This window comes from Tachypleus tridentatus, chromosome 7 (assembly GCF_004210375.1).
Source record: "Tachypleus tridentatus isolate NWPU-2018 chromosome 7, ASM421037v1, whole genome shotgun sequence".
NCBI lineage: Eukaryota > Metazoa > Arthropoda > Merostomata > Xiphosura > Limulidae > Tachypleus > Tachypleus tridentatus.
The window spans coordinates 42,638,696-42,657,289 of NC_134831.1; the positions used below are offsets into that span (position 1 = coordinate 42,638,696).

The 18,594-nt window shown below is 33.5% G+C and overlaps 1 protein-coding gene across 6 annotated transcripts in view; it reads right to left on the reverse strand.

Annotated features, from left to right (window-relative positions):
• The window catches only part of LOC143255528 (uncharacterized), a 57,049-nt gene that overhangs the window by 24,737 nt on the left and 13,718 nt on the right, over positions 1-18,594 (reverse strand). For 5 of the 6 annotated variants that reach the window (XM_076511346.1, XM_076511344.1, XM_076511343.1 and 2 more), the window contains exons 3-4: positions 14,710-15,118; positions 6,856-6,929 (exon numbers count right to left, since the gene is read on the reverse strand). In XM_076511346.1, the coding sequence (XP_076367461.1) occupies positions 6,856-6,929; positions 14,710-15,118 (483 nt within the window). The remainder of the gene's footprint in view (positions 1-6,855; positions 6,930-14,709; positions 15,119-18,594) is intronic. The other variant, XM_076511347.1, reaches the window with a different exon arrangement.

Consider the following 18,594-nt stretch of genomic DNA (forward strand, 5'->3'; position numbering starts at 1 on the left):
TATTAAGGGCTTTTGTGTCATTTTTATCTAAATATCATAAGCCACAACCAGCCTATATGTATTAATAAATGTGGTTTAATTGATCAAATCAGCTGTGCTCATACTAAAATAGTTAAACCACATTAATTAATACACAAGACTTCCAAATTTTGTGAAGATATATACACCATATTGAAAGTATTATATTTAAAAGGACTTTAAATGAGTACAAAGGAAGTCTTTCAGCTAATATTACAAGTTTTCCCCCACAAAAAAAATACACTTTATAGAAGTATTTGTAATAAAGATTTGTCCATGAATATATTGAGTATTTGTTTTGAATAGTCCATGTGCAAAGTACTTTCATATTAAAATAAAAAAAATACTTATCCTTAGCTCAAAAATCTCAAATTTGTGTAATCCCTAAAACCTCCGAAATGCATTTCACACGTTTTTTTTCTTTTCAGTAAAACTCTATAGTTAATCTGTTACTTTCTTAACCCTATCTTAAAACAGAATCGATCAATTTGACCAACCTTGTAGCCATTAAAACAAATCAATCTTTTTGTTGTTACAAAATTACTTTAAATTGTAACATGAAACAACATTCATCTATCTCAAGTGGCTTTAAGTTCATAACAGTATACGTCTATTTATAATTAAATTTTATTGTTTTTATTGCCCTCTTAACCCTGTCTAATTGCTATCTGCACAATTATAAGTTGTGAATCACTTGGGAAATGTGCAGCTCGCCTGTGTACCTTGTGAAACGTTATAATTATTGATTTTACCTGATCTTAACTAACACAAAAGGATTTCTATTTTTTACATTTTAGTTACTTTTATAATTATATATAAACAATAAAGATATAAGCACAAAATAAAATACTTTACCAATCTTTTTTTCTTGCTATTGATCGTCAAAGAGAATTAACCCTAATTTTGTTATGCTAATGACTGTAATGCAATTAATAATTTTTTAATTGATTAAATAATTCACCAAACAATATAGATAATGACCTGCATAAAATAGACAAATTCCCTTACCTCAAAATGTTTTTGGCTTTCTAACTATGCAACAAGAGCATTACAAATTCATCCAATCTAATCATTATCTTTCTCAAGGGAAAGGTGTTGGTACTCTCAGTAAAACTGAAATTTAACCATACAGAACATAACATTACACATCATTTGATAGACAAGAACCTTGACTTTCTCTTGTTTATAGGTAATACACAATTAAACATATAAGAAAATGCAACAGGTAGCAGTAGTTGTGTCAGGAGGGGCCTGATTTTCTATTCAATAACTCAGTAACTACACAACATTGAAGACTATAAAAAAATAAGGTTTGTATAAGCAATGATGATTTAATAAAAAATAATTTTCATTTAATTTCACACATTATTGAGGGGTGGTGGATAAAATAGGGAACATACTAAGAGAAAATGTGTCACTTGTATCACACTTACAGAAGTTTGGGATTCTTTTAATATTGCCTTGTAGAACTAAGAACTTAAAACTTCTATATTATTAAAATATGGATTAGTAGCTAAGATTTTATACTATTCTAAATGGTGTAGCATGAACAAACAGTAGTTTAATAAAATTTTGAATGCAAGACATTAAAACCTTCGGTCATGCAGAGTAAAGAATACCTATGGTGATACAGTTAATACTACCAAATGTACTGTACTTAAAACAAATTTAAGTATTTAGGGTTTTACAAATTCAGATGTCAATTATTAAAAAAAAATAAAAAATGGAAAGCTACTATCTATCATACATAGAAGCATTTAAGGACTGTTTTTTACAGGAGGTACAAAAAAACAATTAAGTTACAAGTTACTTAGGAAAGAACAGAAGGCCTAGATTATTTTAGAAGAGAAAGAAAGTTGCTAAAGATTTTAAACAGCTTTTTCATACTTTTTTGTTGGCACAAATTAACACTTATTTTTAAAATGACATACTGAGTTTAATATGTTAAAAAACTTAAGTAAATACTTCTTAGAAATTCTGTCTCCCAATTCCCAAAAGCTCAACTGAAAATAACGTACATATAGACTCCTAAAGTGATATCTTGCTTTTAGAAGCTGATTGTACAAAGAAAAGCTTAGTTTTGGATTTGTTTTCTCAAGTGTAAAAGATAGGTGACTAAATTATTGTGCTTAAAGTTGGATAAATATCTGTCAGTGGCTAGGTTGAGTGTAAATCAAGACATGTTATTTGACAAATTATTTCACTGTTAAAATTAAATGCAAGCATTTGTTAATGGTGTAAAGGATATGACAGATTTTGATGTTTATCAAAAACATACAAAAATATAAAAGTTAAATTTGAAATTGTTTCGATAATTAGTTGGCTAAATGACATGGATCTTTAAATACTGGTAAACAAAATTGGTAATACATAAACACCTATACAGGAAAGCATAAAACAGTAAGAAGCGTGTATAGGAAAAATTCCAATTAAATAACTAGCTTAATAAAAGATGTTTTATTGAGTATTCAATTGATTGTATATCTATCACTGTTGCATGATCTTTTTAGGGATGGGTACAGCACACGATTTGTGGTGTAAATTTCTGACGTATGAAACATAGGCTTCCGCTAGCCATTAGCCACATCACCACTGGCAAAAAGAAAGCCTGTGGCTAAAAATCTAGTGTTGGTTTCGCCACAGTGGCGAAAGATAATAATTTTTCGGTCTTGGATGGTTTTACTTTATTTATTTTGCTCAAGTTTCAATCTTAACAGCTTTCAGTGATGTAGAGAAAACCCACTTGTAGAGAAATTTATATATGTAAAAAATGGCTTGTTTGGGTTGAGAAAATATTTTACGTAGAGGAGTGAACAATGTTTCGACCTTCGGGCATCGTCAGGTTCACAAAGAAAGAAAAAGGTAACTGACTGGAAGCTGACCACATGTTTGGAAAGAGTTGTGTAACTGAGTGTTAGAATGTGGAGGGCAGTGTTAGATGTTTGAATATATAATTTTATATTATTTATTTTATTACTTTTAATACAGGTATAAAGGTGTTCCTTTGTATTGGTTTATTTTGGGTTTAAGTTGTTGTATAAGTAAGGCTTCTTTAATTTTGCATTTGTTTCTTTATTTAGTATTTGAGTGTTTTCTATGGTTATGTTATGTTTATTTGACCTGCAGTGTTCAAAAATGTGTGAAGGTGACTTTTTATGTTCTTTGAATCTGGTTTCCATTTTTCTACTTGTTTCTCCAATATAGAAGTCGTGGCAGTTATCACATCTGTAGAAAACATTATACACACACCTAGAAAGAATGCAAAATCAACCAACAAAAGTAAATATATCTCACGAATGAAAAAATCATGAAACCATAAACTGCTGCATACTATATATTCCCGACATCAGCAGAAAAATAACCAACATTTGGAAAAACTAGTAACAAAATATGACATTCCAGTTAATACCAAATTTATTCAAAACCCGGGCACAAAAATGAGGTCTATACTATGTAAAAACTACACTGACAAACACCACACCAACGTTATTTATACAATGTGATAACTGCCATGACTTTTATATTGGAGAAACAAGTAGAAAAATAGAAACCAGATTCAAAGAACATAATAAGTCACCTTCACATGTTTTTTGAACACTGCAAGTCAAATAAACATCACATAACCATAGAAAACACTCAAATACTAAAACCTACCACTGACTGTAATCTATATTTCTTTATATATGTATATTAATGATTTCAGGGATATGACAACCAACAAATTAATTAAAAAAAATATTATTCAACTGTGCTAATGATTTTTTTTATTTTCATTTCTTATGCTGCATGTTTGATTCTGCCCGTGGTACATAAACAGTAATCAGAGAAAACCTGACTTTCATCAAACCAACATATGGTATGTATGAAAGTGGAAATCCTAAGTTTCATTTGATATGTGTTTGAATTGAGATCATGACAACTCCTAGATCAGATAAAAAGACATCTAAACAGCTAGATATAGTTTTTTTCAAAAGAAGATTGAAGCAACAACATCAACTAATGGTGGGAAATCCACTTCCAAAAGAAAAGACAGCTCTGAAGAAACTGTTGTTTTGAATTAAGAACAAAGCTACACATTGGGCTATCTGTACTATGCCCACCACAGGTATCGAAACCCAGTTTTTAGCGCAAGTCCACAGACATACCGCTGAGCCACTGGGGGGCTGAAGAAACTGAAGCTTGCAGCAGTCATCAGACTGTCAGTGTAAAAAGAAAATATACCTGCGATTTTCACGAAGTTGTTTAAGAAACTTGATTTTCACAGCTTCCTTGGCTGGAACATGTTTCCTGACAAAATACATTTCATTGCAAATTATGCAGGGACAACAAGAAGACATATGCTACCACTAGGAAAACTGCTACTAAGCCTAAAAAAGACGACTTGGTGAAGCATGCATGGTCAGAAACTCATCGCAGTGCAGTGGCATCACAAGTTTTGAAGAAGGACATGTCAACTGCTGCTGTGAATGTGTATGTGGAGTGTAAAGGTGGCATTCAGGCACAGATGGCCACATTGCTTGTATAAGGAAAGGAAGCCATCCCAAATGTGAAGTTTCATTCCCTCCTTTCACTACAAGCATTCAATGTAAGAATATTCTTCATTCTAGTATTATTAAGATATTTTCTGTTTTCTACAGTATTTTCTTAAAACAAAAGGCAATTTGACAATTTTCTAAAAGTGAAACATTTTGAAAATATCTATCAAAAATTAAGTAGCAAGCCAACTCTCCCAAATATCTTTGTTTATTACTTTAATTGGTGGTCTTATTTCAAAACACAAGTTCTTGTATATTTTTTTAACAGGGAGTGACCTCTCCAAAGAAACTACAGACTCAGTCACAAAGTGGAACAGAGAGCTTCATATACACTCACAGCCAGTCTCTGAATGATATGTACAGTGCCCTAAATCATGTAGTTCAGGAAGAAATGCAGGCAGACTTTCGGGCATTGCCTTTCCCATTTTTTGCTCTTGAAGCAGATGAAGCAATTGATGCAGGAAACACCTCTATACTGATAATTTATATCAGGTATCTTTCATCATTAGGTGAGGTTACAAGTCAATTCCTTGCTGTGCATGAGCTGACCAACACTGGGGCTGATACTATCTACAACACAATGCACTCAGCAATGGCAGATCAAGGATTGTTTGATGTTGACTTGGTTGGACTTGCAACTGATGGTGCAAATGTCATGGTGGGAATAAAAACAGGTGTTGCTACAAAATGTAAGGAGGAATGGCCCTGGATAATAACAAGTCATTGTTTGGCACACAGATTACAGTTGGCAGCTGAAAAGGCAGAAAACCAGGTGCCATACCTTGTGAAGTACATTTCAGTTTTGAAAAAGTTTGCAAAAAGCCTGAAATATTCTCCCAAGTTGTGTTGGGTTCTGAAAGAGAGCATTGCATGGAGAGAAAAGCAACAAGATGGCTCTCTTTTAATGATTCCGTCCAAGCACTAGTCAACTGTATTGCATCTGTGATAAGCTGCCTGCAGGTTGTAGCAATGGAACGTGGTACTCCAGGCCGAGCCTTGCTACATGGTCTAGTTCAGCAAATGTCATGTTACAGCTTTGTCATGATGACACATTTTTTGGCTGACGCTGTTAGCATTCTTGGACTTTTGTCAAGATCTCTACAGAGAGCTGATTTATCTTATGATCAGGCTAAAGCAATTATTGATGGGTCAATTTAGTCGCTGGTACACATCCCTGGTCCTTACACACAGACTGCAGTAAAGGAACTCCCACAAGCTCCTGATGCCAGTGGTTACACTTCTTACAGAGGCCATGACATTAAATATATTGATAAACAACGTGAAAAGTACAGATCAGCTGCTGAGTCATTTGTTGAAGAGGTGGTCACAAGACTACATACAAGTAGCATTCCCAGACACTAACATCATGTCATTTTTTTCAATATTTAGCCCATGTCACAGCAGAGCAGTAGTTGATGAGGATGAACTGAAGAAACTCATTCAGCACTTCTCTCCTTTCGTCAATGAGGATGAGGCACTGACTGAATGGCTGCTACTAAGGAACATAATGTAACAGGATGCTCACAAAAACAGAAACATGAAGAGCTTTTACAAGGAATACATCCACCAGACCCATCAAACTTTTCCAAATCTGTCTCAGCTTGCAGCAATTAGATTAATAATTCCAGTTACATCTGCTGACTGTGAGCAGGAAATTAGCAGGTACAACAGCATCAAAACAGATGCTAAGACAGAAATGTTACTGAACTTATCCATGGAGTTCAAACCTTTAGATCATTTTAACTTTGACTCTGCATTCAGATACTGGGTCACTCACAAAGACAGATGTGGGTACTATTCCCTGTTGAAGAAATGTGCTTCAGAACCTCAGGTGTCAACTTCTACCACATCTTCTGTTGAGAATGATTTGGCTGAAGAGCTGCCATTGAATTTATCTACTTACTAGTCATGCTACCATATTCTAGTTTTAAGTTTTTTTTTATTTCTGTGTTATTTTGAGAAATGTATCTATTTTCCTCTTTATCATGTTTATTTTTTTTTTTTTTTGGCAGGGAAGATTGCTGGTGAATAAAAAAATAGTACAAAACTTAATGTCTTCTAGATTTTCACATAATTACAACTATTTTTTATTAGATGGAATTGATGCATATTAAAAGTCACGCACCACACAGTTTTTGGCAACCTAAAATTGTGGCTAAGAGAGTAATTTTACTTGCAGAAGCCCAGGAAACTTTAGTTGTAGATTCATTCCTAAACATTACAGACTTGGAAAATGTTAATAAAAGTTGTTTCAGTTGTCAAGACATGTTTAATATTAAAGGTAAGAAACTTTTGTACTCACTGTGTTCCTCCTGAAGTCCATAAAGTTTCAGTTTGTTAGCTTCATGCTGAGCCTTTTTTTTTAAGCGACAGGCTCTGAAAGTATTATTAGTTTACTATCAGTCTTCCATATAATCTACACACGTAAACTGGATATTCCGATACAAGGAAGAAAAAGTAATAACAGAAACAATACTTTCTTAAATTACAATAATGATAATGTATACTATAAAATATGTATAAAAACACTTTCAACAATTTCTCCAGAATATACACAAATCAACATAGGTCACAACTAAAAACTAGCTTAATGGACCTAATCATGTACAACATACTGACTATAAGAAATGAAAGTTGTAAACTAATATCCTATTTTACACCTAATGGAAAGATAATGCTTGGTAATCATGGCCAAAATACATTACATCACAGCAAAAATACATTACTGTTTATGAAGAATGGACTTCAAATTATTTTTGGCAGAAACTCAAACACACCATGAAAAGAACAATGTTATAACACTGATGTCAGAAATTAGGATATTTTAGTGAAAATAAAAGACTTTTGATTATACTTCAATTTTCATTCAAAATAATCACAAAGTCACAGAATGAGACAAGAAATTTGCTAGTCATGACAAAATAATGGAAAAAAAGAACAAACGCAAACAATTTAAACAAGAAAAAGAAAGAAGATATATATATATATATATACTTAAAACACAACCAAGTAGAGAGAGACAAAATTAGGAGAAAGTAATATGAATTTAAAGTTAACATTTTCCTCCATTGAAAATGTATTTGCATTAAATACCTCCTCCTCTCACATAGCTTTTTTTTATGATTACTGCCCTCTAGAAGCACAATTCTTTGCTTGCATACCTCAACATGTGGCACAGCTACACTGCAGCATGTGACAAACTTTTACAAATATGAGTATGACACACCCTTCGAGAGCAGCTGACCCCTCTATATTGCAGAATCCAATAATCACCTTGAAATTAGACAAAGAATACACACCAGAAAGGGGGAGAGCATGTTGGAAGTGTGAAAGGAGGTAAGTATCCATCAGAAATACATTTTCAGTGTCAAAAACATTAACTTTCAATGTAGTACCTTACCTCCTCTAGAATTGCACCTTGAAAAGAAGTGACCAGTTCAGTTACCCAGATTATCATCCTTTCGAAAGTGTCCAGTGCTTGTAGTGAGAATAGTTGCAAAAAAGGATGGAAAGAAGCAGATCTAAGAAAGTGGACATGTAAATCATGTATAGCAGCTAAGACACATCAGACCATAACTGGAAGACCAACTTCAGCAGGAATGGAGCATCTGGGCCATGATATGAAAAGCATCCCAAATGTTTCCACTTAAGCCAAAGAACCAGAAGAGAAAAAGGACTTCTGTTCTTACAATTCAGGCCAGCACATGCATGCAGACCTAGTACACAACCAATATCAGCCATCCAAAGACACCCCACAAACACACAGACCTGGAGTAAAAGCCCATCAACATGACAGGAAAGGCTCCAAGATGAAGTGAGAAAGGTCTATATAATGGTTCAAAATGGAAAGTCTATATAGGATGCCAGTCTCCAGTGTTCTTGGGAATGATGAACAACCAGAAACAGAACCCCAAAGTAGGGTGGCTGATGAGCTAGATAGCCTCCTTGAAAAGTAAATTCTGAACCACCTCAAAAAGATGCTGATGGGAAAGGGAATCCTGAGGAGGAGGGGTGAGAAAATGAATTGAGAGATCTTCTCACAAGACCTGGAGGTGAAGACATGCTAAAGAGAGGTGAACCTTGACAATCTGGCCCCAATGGGATCCACACCCATCAAATAGTCACCAGAACTACTGCTTACATGAAGGTTGGTAATGAATAACGTTTTGTGTTGTCATTGAAACCTATGACGAAGGCACAACTAAGGGAGAGAGACAGGGACAGGAGCAGAAGGCCTCAACAGTCAAGTGATGAGGGAGGAAGGAGAATCATGCTGTTAAGCAGCCTCTACAGGAGGTTCCAACAAATCCAGTAGATTCTCCAAAACAGACAGATATAGAAAAGGAGACAAACATAAATCACAAACATGTGGAGGGAAAAGGCAGAGAAAAAAATGCACTAACATGGAAAAAGGTTGGAAAGTGGGTTTTGTTGAAAAACCTTCATAAGAAAAGAGTGGTGAGGGTCAAATGGAGATGGGAGAACTGGGCCTGGGAAAAACAAAGGGAGGTAGCAGGGTCTGCACCCCAAACCTAAGTTAACAATTCCAAGTGTTAAGAATTGAGAAACAGAGCTGCAGAACGGTTATATTTTAAAGCATGAGTATCAGAGTAAGAGGCAAACTGATCCATGTAACAAGTAGTACAGACCCTGATATTGTGAAAAGAGAGAACTAAATACTCAGAGGAAGGGGTACTATGTGAAAGGGATGGGTCATAAGATAGAGGGTATAATGATAAAATGTAAAAAAAAAAAAAAAAAGTGTCACAATGTCCAGGAATATTGATGAAGGCATAGATCAAGACTGCTTGGCAAAGGAAGAAGGCAGGAAATGGCTGTCAAAATCCTCATCACTCTAGCTAGCTTTCTTCAAGAATAGGAAAACTGGTCAAGGTTCAGAACTCTCATGCCACAAACAACTTAATTTCATGGCACAATATGGCCAAAACTTCCTTTGTGCCACAGTAACAACAAATTGTTGAACCATAGTATCAGTGATGAGAGAAGATGTAGTAACAATAAACTAAGAGTTCATTTTAAGAAAAGAGTGGGCCATATAATCCTCAGATAAGTTTGCTTGGAAAATAAATTAGTAATAAAAAAAAGTAAAAAAAACAACGACAAATGAATGAAGGTGAAGGAAAATGAAGTTCGAAATGAATGAAAAATAATGTACAAAGTACATGCAATCTATACATTTGAATGCTACAGTGCCAAATTGATATATAGCGACTGGATTTTATGGTAAAAAGGGAGTCAGCAGTGCACAAAGGGTGTATCACATTTCTATTGGGGGAGGGTTATCACATCCTACAATGTGGCTGTGCCATGTGCAAGCATGTGGAGATAAGTAGGAGTGCAAGGTTAGTGGCAAGCAAAAATCTGTGCATATAAAGACAGCAATCATTGAGAAAGTTGTTACATTAGAAAAGGTACAGTATTGTACAGGAAAAAAGAAGATATACTATTTACAGAAGAGTTACAAATAAAACTAATTCAATTGAAGATCACGTTGAGGAAGCTATGGTTGATGTACAGATTACAACAATGACTGAAAATACACTGAAAGGCTCTAATTACAAGATTTATGAAGTACAAAAGGGCATGAATGAAGTAAAGAAAGACATCAAGAAGAAAACTTTAGTGGCAGAAAAATTTCTGGAAAATGAATGATTAATTCCAAAAATTAAGCCAAATATACTTCATTCTACATTACTTATTGGAGAGCTAATTTGGTCTACACCTATTATGATAACTGCTGTACCATCTGTTACTGAATGATCTTCCTGGACTATTCCATATGGTACTACTACATTTAGTTTGAGAATCTGGTTTGCCAGTTTAACATAAACCAATAGAAAATCCAACAGAATATGATAAGAAAGTAACATAGGAGATATATAAGGCTTAAATGAAATCATTTATAGTATGAATGAATTGAATGGTGAACAACAAAGACTGTCCATCCTGCTAACTAGTTACTAGCTTTAACACCTTCCAACTAAGAACCATAAGGGCTATCAAGCATTAATATCCATCTTATCCAACAGGTTTGGGGTGATAAACCAGAAAGAAGTATCCAAAGCAACATTCTGGAACAGGGTATGGCAGAAAATAAAAATGATCTCACCCAAACTTACAGAAAATTTTGGAAAGGCTTGCCCAAATATTTTATCATCTTGGCCCTAGTGAAATGAACTCGTTTAGTCATAACTAATTTACAAATATATAACAGATAAGGATATGAAAATTAGATTGATGCAACAAGTATGCATACATTTTTAGAAGAAGCTCTGTAGTTGGTGATAAAAGATCACAGATAAACAATTAAAGACACCACCTTGAAGGGGATTGTCAGATTGAGTAACGTTAAAATTAGCTCACTCTGACGATAGCCTAGAAAAGCTAAAAGAACTGATTAGATAACAAATTACAAAAAATGGAGGTAAAAACATAAAACAAGTGTTTCAAGAATAACTTGTAAGGAAATATTGCCAGGAAGTGGAGGCAAAAGCTTGTTGGAAATTAGAATTTCTCTGAAAAGATACCTGCAAAAGAGAAGTTAGAATGTGAGGATTTGTCAGCTGTTAAGATAACAAAGAGAATACTCCAAGTATCAAGTATAAAAGACTGTTTGGTGTAGGTAGTATTAATTAAGTTAAAATTTCATGATTTAGTTTTTTTATAGTAAGAATTAAAAGAAGACTTATTGGAGGTTGTGCTTGTAAGTTACTGATGCTGAGGCTTCAGAGATTTTAAGAATGCCTTTGTGAAAGTTATAAATAGCCAACCAGATGAGAAGACAAACTGAGAGCAGGAAGAGAGCTAAAAAGTAAAACCATGGGAAAGAGAGTTTTTTGACATTTTAGGAGTATAATTTGCTTCACACCAAAAGATGTTCTAAAGTAATTGAACCTGCTAGTGTGGACTTTGATAACAAGCAGATGATGTTCACTCTACGTAATCCTAAATCAATAAAGCAGACAAGTATCAAAGTTCAGAATACAACTGCAGTAACTCACAAGGCAGCTGAAGTGAATTACACATGATATGGCAGTGATAAAAGAAAAAAAGGAAGGAATTTTGACATCAAGAAGAGAACTATATAGTATTTAAAATGCAACTATGATATATATGAACTTTTATATATATGCTTAATTTGTTTTGAACATATTTCACAAACAAGTGGAGTGCATGCTGTTCATTTGTTATCAAATTTACTGCCAACAAGTCATAGACACCTAACGTATGAGAATTATTAGCTCAACATAACCTCTTTCTCATATATTACACACACACACGAATTACTGCTATTCAAAAACGTACATTTATTTTTGAGACTCAGGATGAATTTTTGAGCCCAACCAGATCTAGAGAATAACAAATGGCTAACCAGACATCAGAAAACAGGAATTAGCTTGACTTATGGGACAAAGTTCTCTTGGGAATATTCCACATACACTAAATGAGATACAAAAGTCCATATTTAAAAAGAGCAGTTAATGGAGAGCCTTGAAAAATGTTGATCTACAATTCTTCTACAGTTACAATAATCTAATCTGATTTAGGGATAAAAGTTGGAAAATTACCTCCAGAGATAAAGAAAGAAGCAATGATACAACATTAGGTGGACATAAAATCCAACATAAGGAACGTCTGATGTTAACCCACTGCAAAAAGCTTCTCTGTACCTCATAAAGTGTGCCAACTGACATTGAGAAAGAGATGATTTCTTGGGAAAACATGAATACAAGGTCAAATTAGTTGCATATACACTATATGGCCAAAAGTATGTGGACACTCCTTCCAATTAGTAGGTTCAGCTATTTCAGCCACACCCATTGATGAAAGCTGCATAAAATCAAGCATACAGCCATACAATCTCTACAGACAAACATTGGTAGTAAAACAGATCGTACTTAAGAGCTCAGTGACTTTCAACGTGACACTGTCATAGGATGCCACTTTTCCAACAAGTCAGGTTGTCAAATTTCTGCCCTGTTAGCAGTGCCCCGGTGAACTGTAAGTGCTGTTATTGCAAAGTGAAAATGGTTAGGAACAACAACAGCTCAGTCACAAAGCAGCAGGCCACACAAGCTCACAGAATGGGACTGCCGAATTCTGAAGCACATAGAAATCATCTTTCCACAGTTGCAACACTCATTACCAAGTTCCAAACTACTTCTGGAAGCAATGTCAGCACAAGAACTATTTGTCAGGAGCTTCATGAAATGGGTTTCTATGGCCAGGCAGCCATACACAAGCCTATGACCACCATGCGCAATGCCAAGTATCAGCTGGAGTGGTATAAAGCACACTGCCACTGGACTCTGGAGCAGTGGAAACATGTTCTCTGGAGTGATGAATCACACTTCAGTATCCGGCAGTCTGATGGACAAATTTGGGCTTGGCAGATGCCAGGATAATGCTACCTGCCTGAATGCATAGTGCAAACTGTGAAGTTTGTGGTGGAGGAATAATGGTCTAGGGTGTTTTAGTTTCAGTGAAGGGAAATCTCAATGCTACAGCATACAATGACATTCTAGAGAATTGCAAGCTCCAACTTTGTGGCAACAGTTTGGGGAAGGACCTATTTTGTTTTAGTATTACAATACCTCCATGCACAAAGCAAGGTCCATAAAGACTTGGTTTGCTGAGGTTGGTGTGGAAGAACTTGACTAGCCTGCACAGAACCCCACTGAACACCTTTGGGATCAACTAGAACACCGACTGCAAGCCAGACCTTCTTGCCCAACATCAGCACCTGACCTCACTAATACTCTTGTGGCTGAATAGGAGTGAATCCTCACAGCCATATTCTGAAATCTGGTGAAAAGCCTTCCCAGAAGAGCAAAGGCTATTATAGCAGCAAATGGGGTGACCAACTCCATATTAATGCCAATGGACTTAGAGTGAGATATTCAACAAACAGTTACAGGTGAAATGGTTGAGTGTCCACATACTTTTGGCCATGTTGTGTTGCTTCACAATCTATGACCAAGACATTCCTATACACTAGATGAAAGTTCCTACAGTGGAGGTTGAACTAGCAGTGAAGACAAGCATAGTTGTCACTGCACCATAAAACGGTGCAATAATCACATAAGAACATGTTAAAAATAAATCTTCACTTTGACTTGACTGCAGTGGAACCTAGTGCTATAAACTAGTTTTGATCATTTACTTAGACTTCAAATTACATTTCTAATGTTTTACACCAATCTTTATTTTAAATTTATAAAAACATGATCTGTACATTATATATACATATACAGGGTTTTCGGAAAGTCACTGTGCAGTTTTATCTGTTAACAAATATATAAGTGCACAGTGACTTTCCAAACACCCTGTATAATTAAAATGTACCTCAATCATTACACAAAACTGTACCTTTCCATATCCATGAACAGAGCTGGTGAATTAGTGATACTTGCTAACTGATTAATTGACAGGCCTAATAATCAATTACATGACTGACTGATTAGTAGTGTTCCTCAAATCATGATATCCCCGATTAGCAAAAACAAGAAAGTAACCCAAGAGCTGCTGGCAGCCAATTACCTTTCCTTTCAGCCAACAGTCCAAAAGAAAGTTAACTTGAATCAAATAAAATAAGGTTAATAGATTGCTTAACGATTTATAATGCTAAAATTTATATTTTGCATGCATTTTTTCTTATAGCAAAGCCACATTGGGCTATCTGCTGAGCCCATCAAAGGGAATCGAACCCCTGATTTTAGCGTTGTAAATCTGCAGACTTACTGCTGTACATGTGGAGCGAACATTATATTTTGATACCTGTAATTATATTGATTAATGTATTTAGTCACCCAGTTCTACTAATGATTTCAATTTGCTGGACAAGACAGTAATTATGAAGGAATTAATACAGCATCTTATGGTAGAAGGTTCCAGATACATTTAAAAAATAAATGAGCACAATTTTTTAAGACTGTAAAAACTGATGCAGAAATAGTTTTTTTCCTCAGATCTTTCATCAACAACAACAGAACATTAACTGAAATTACTTTTTAATTATTTGTAAGTTGGAAAAAATTAGAGTTAACATTGTATTTTATATAGAAATGGAGATGAGGCCCTTAACAAAGACTGTTCTAACACTTGTTACTTATGGAAGTAGTGTAAACTTCTTTACCTGGATGCTAACTTGTTCTTTTCCTTGCGAGATTTTGGTTTTGCACCAACTGAAATACTTGCTCCTTGTGTTAGTTCCTTTATTTCCTGACTTAACTGCTTTAGCTTAAGCCCAATGTTATACAGTTTATGTGGATTTGGAGTTAAGTCATTTCCATCACCTCTCCTGGCCTTTCCTGGATGCCTCACACTGGTCCCAGAACATCCATCATTGAAAACAGGATCAGTAATGTTAGTCAGTACATGTGGGTCATCTCTTGAAACACAAAGAGGATTATTTTCAGCTTTTGACTGAGAGTTATATTGCCAAAAATAACGTCGTAATTTCCTTTTCTTGCACTGATGGATGTTTCTACGTGAACCATTTAGCTCAAAAGAACTCTCTTTTTTTTCACTGCTTTCAAGAAAATCTAGAATGATAAAATAAAAGCTAAATTATAATTCACTTCACTTTTAATTGAAATCTAATTTACAATGAATAAGAAGTTTTATGCATGTAAATAAAAGAAACACTGGCATTTTCAATACTTCATACTAACTGTGACAGTTGCTATTCCTGCAGCATTAATGTTCTAAGAAGAAATAGATTACATAAATCATAGTTCATCATATTTTTTAGATTTAATTTTATAGAAGCTGACAACAAATTTTGTACTAAATTTCTTATGACAAGTTTTCAAAAGTTTTTAAAGTTTAATTCTCCTAACTCTAATGTTCACAGAAATATACAAATAAACAAGGTAACCAGAGCTCATTTAAATTTAGGTCCTGCATTATTCCAGGAAATGATTACAAGACCCCATCATATATTATTAAACAAGTATTTAAAATGAAAAGTAACTTTGTAAACAATAAACAAATATGCATAAATGTATAACTATTCTACGTACTATCAAAGTGTTTAAGTTATTTCTGTTGGTATTATCCTATTTTGAACTACATGTTTATTATAAAGTAAACCACATATTTAAAATGATTGTTTTAAAAACTTCTTGTTTTATTAATGATTTCACTATGGACTCAGTATAATATACACAAGTTTATCTACACATCTGTACAAGTATTTGCACTATAATATATGGTACAGCATGTTTATCTCCACAAAATTTGGTAGACTTTTAGTAAAGATTACATGTATTTAGTATACAAGAAATCAGACCTTTTAATGAAATATTTTACTGAAGATTTATTTGTGAAAACAGTCTTTTTTTATTACTAGTCTGAGTACAAAGTGATTTCATGTTATGATTTAAAAAAAACAAACTATTCTTTGTTCCAAAAATCTCAAATATTATTTGTGTAATCTCTAGAATCTCCTAAATACATTTCAAATGTTTGCTTTTAGTAAGGCTTTATATTTTATTATTTTCTATACTCTAACTGTGTGAGGTATGCCACTCTACCAAACTCACAACTGTCACTAAAAATTAAGAAATAAATATAAATTATGCTTTTTTTCTTGCTAAAATGACTACATGTTATAACACAAAAATGTCAATGTTAGGTTTAAGTAGATTAAGTCTTATAACACTACACATTTATTTATATACATTATTTTTTACTATATTGATCTTCCAGTCATGTCTAGCTAACATTACATAACTTGCACTGACAAGGTATATGTGGACTCATGTTATGTATACAGTTATATAAATCTTTAGTCTTCCCTGTTTTGGCTAAATTTTAGTGAACTAGTATTTTGTAATATACAGTCACATTTCAATTGTTATGTATTGTATACATGTATACAGATTATTACTATTTAGAAATAAATTAAGCTTATTTCTCTTAAAATATAGAACAATAAATCAAGAAGCTAAGCAAACTATTATCTCTTCTCACTACAACCTTTGTACTCTGTTGCTGCTGGACATCAGTTGCCAAAATTTAAATCTTCACATATGGAAGATACCAAAGAAAATATTTTTAGATTTATACAGCTGAATAACCACAAAATCATAAATAACTACACTGATACTACAGAACTACACTATAATTTATTAAGCTAAATAATTAAGATGTATTTACATTAAAAAAATATGAAACTTCAAGCAGACTAAAGACAAAATCTACCTCCTTGTAAAACTTGGATGGAAAGAACGTGGAAGCCTTTTCACAGATTAAAATTGTGGGGCAATAACCATTCTGGGGACATTATAAACTGTTGATTGGTTATTTACATGTCATATAATGAAGTAAGTATATTAGAGACTATTTTCAAAAAATAGAAAGTAAATGGGAACACTGATTCAGTACATGAGCCATATCTCAGCAAAATAAAAGATACAAGGTTCTTACTGTATATTCAACCTTGATAATATAAGTAATTTGATTCCTTACTTAGTATGAAACTATACTTAGTATTTTCACATCACAAACACCTAATTTTAAACAGTGCTGCATTCAACATACCATGACTCTTACAATCTATATTTAGAAGTATTTTTAACATTTACTTTAAATTAAGAAATTAACATATATATAATATTAAAGTTTTTATTATAATCTACAATTTGATTCTAAACTTACTAATATAAATTCATAAAATGGTAGTTCCATAAAATCTTGAATGAAAGTCAACAAACTTGATGACATCCTTTGACCTGTGACCCACAGAAAAATGGTTAATCTTCCTAACTCTAATGTTTGATAAAATCTAAAAGTAAAATCTCAACACTTAAAACACAGTCTGTTTATAATGCAGTAATATCAGAAAACTGAAGTTTTACTATACAGCAAAGACACAAGTCCTGCAATTCATCTCATCAAGTTCTCAGAGAGTAACTCAAAATAGATCCTTCTTCAAACCAATAGTACTCAACCTAAGGATGCCAATAAGACATGAGACATCAACAACAAAAACAGATCAACAGGAAAAAGTCACTGAGGAAACAGAACAGTAATTACATTTTGAACTTTTGATACAAAGTATACAAAGACCCGAGCCTTGTCTAGGTTAAAAAAAACTGTATTAAAACTTCTGAAAAAGAAAGCAAAGTTGTTTTTTTTAGTAAGATAAAAGCAAGAGATCACAACAAACCACATAAAAATCAAATAAACAATATATTAAAATTAGAAAACAGTTTTACTCTAAATGAAAAAAAAAATGCTTATGAAATGTGTAAAGATAAAAGTCTCAGCACCAGAACAAGCATGAAGTAATGTATGAAATGCATTATTGCAAGACAAAATGTAACCATATAATGCTGTGTAAGGTAGTTTTGTACTTTGAATCGTTATTTAGCATCCAAGAAAAAATGTCATAAGAAGAGTGACTGAAATATCTAACAACAAAATTGTAGTACACAAGAAGTAATTTACAATGGCAACCATCCAATTCATTCAATTCCGAATTGTATCTCTGCTGAATATAATACACATTATGACCAATACATGGATCAAATATTTTATTCTCAATGAATTTAACTCTGCTTGTGTAATTTCATCTTTTTAGTTGGCTTTCCCAATCGAGAATGCACAGTCTATCAACATTCCTTTAGCTATGATCAATGAAAGTTAAGATATTGTATGAATTATATAATAATAATAAAATTCACAATAAAATGTAATCTACCTGATAATTTTCACACGAGCGAATGCAATTTTATTTCATTATTTCTATTCCTGCAGTAGCAATGATCAAGTTAAATCAACAGCAAATTTCAGTAAGTGTTCCCAAAGCCTCACCTTAAAAACCAGTAACGATTTAAGGATTTTAATCTTTATAAATATGACTATTAACATTGTTCATTACAAATTGCTGCTGGTTAAGGAAGTGTACCTTTAATACCTCAACCTTTTTTTCCTGCAGAATGTGATTGTTCAAGCGACTTACAATCCAGGGAGGTGGTGGTGGTGGTGTAGCCTTTTTTTTTTAAAGTATAGT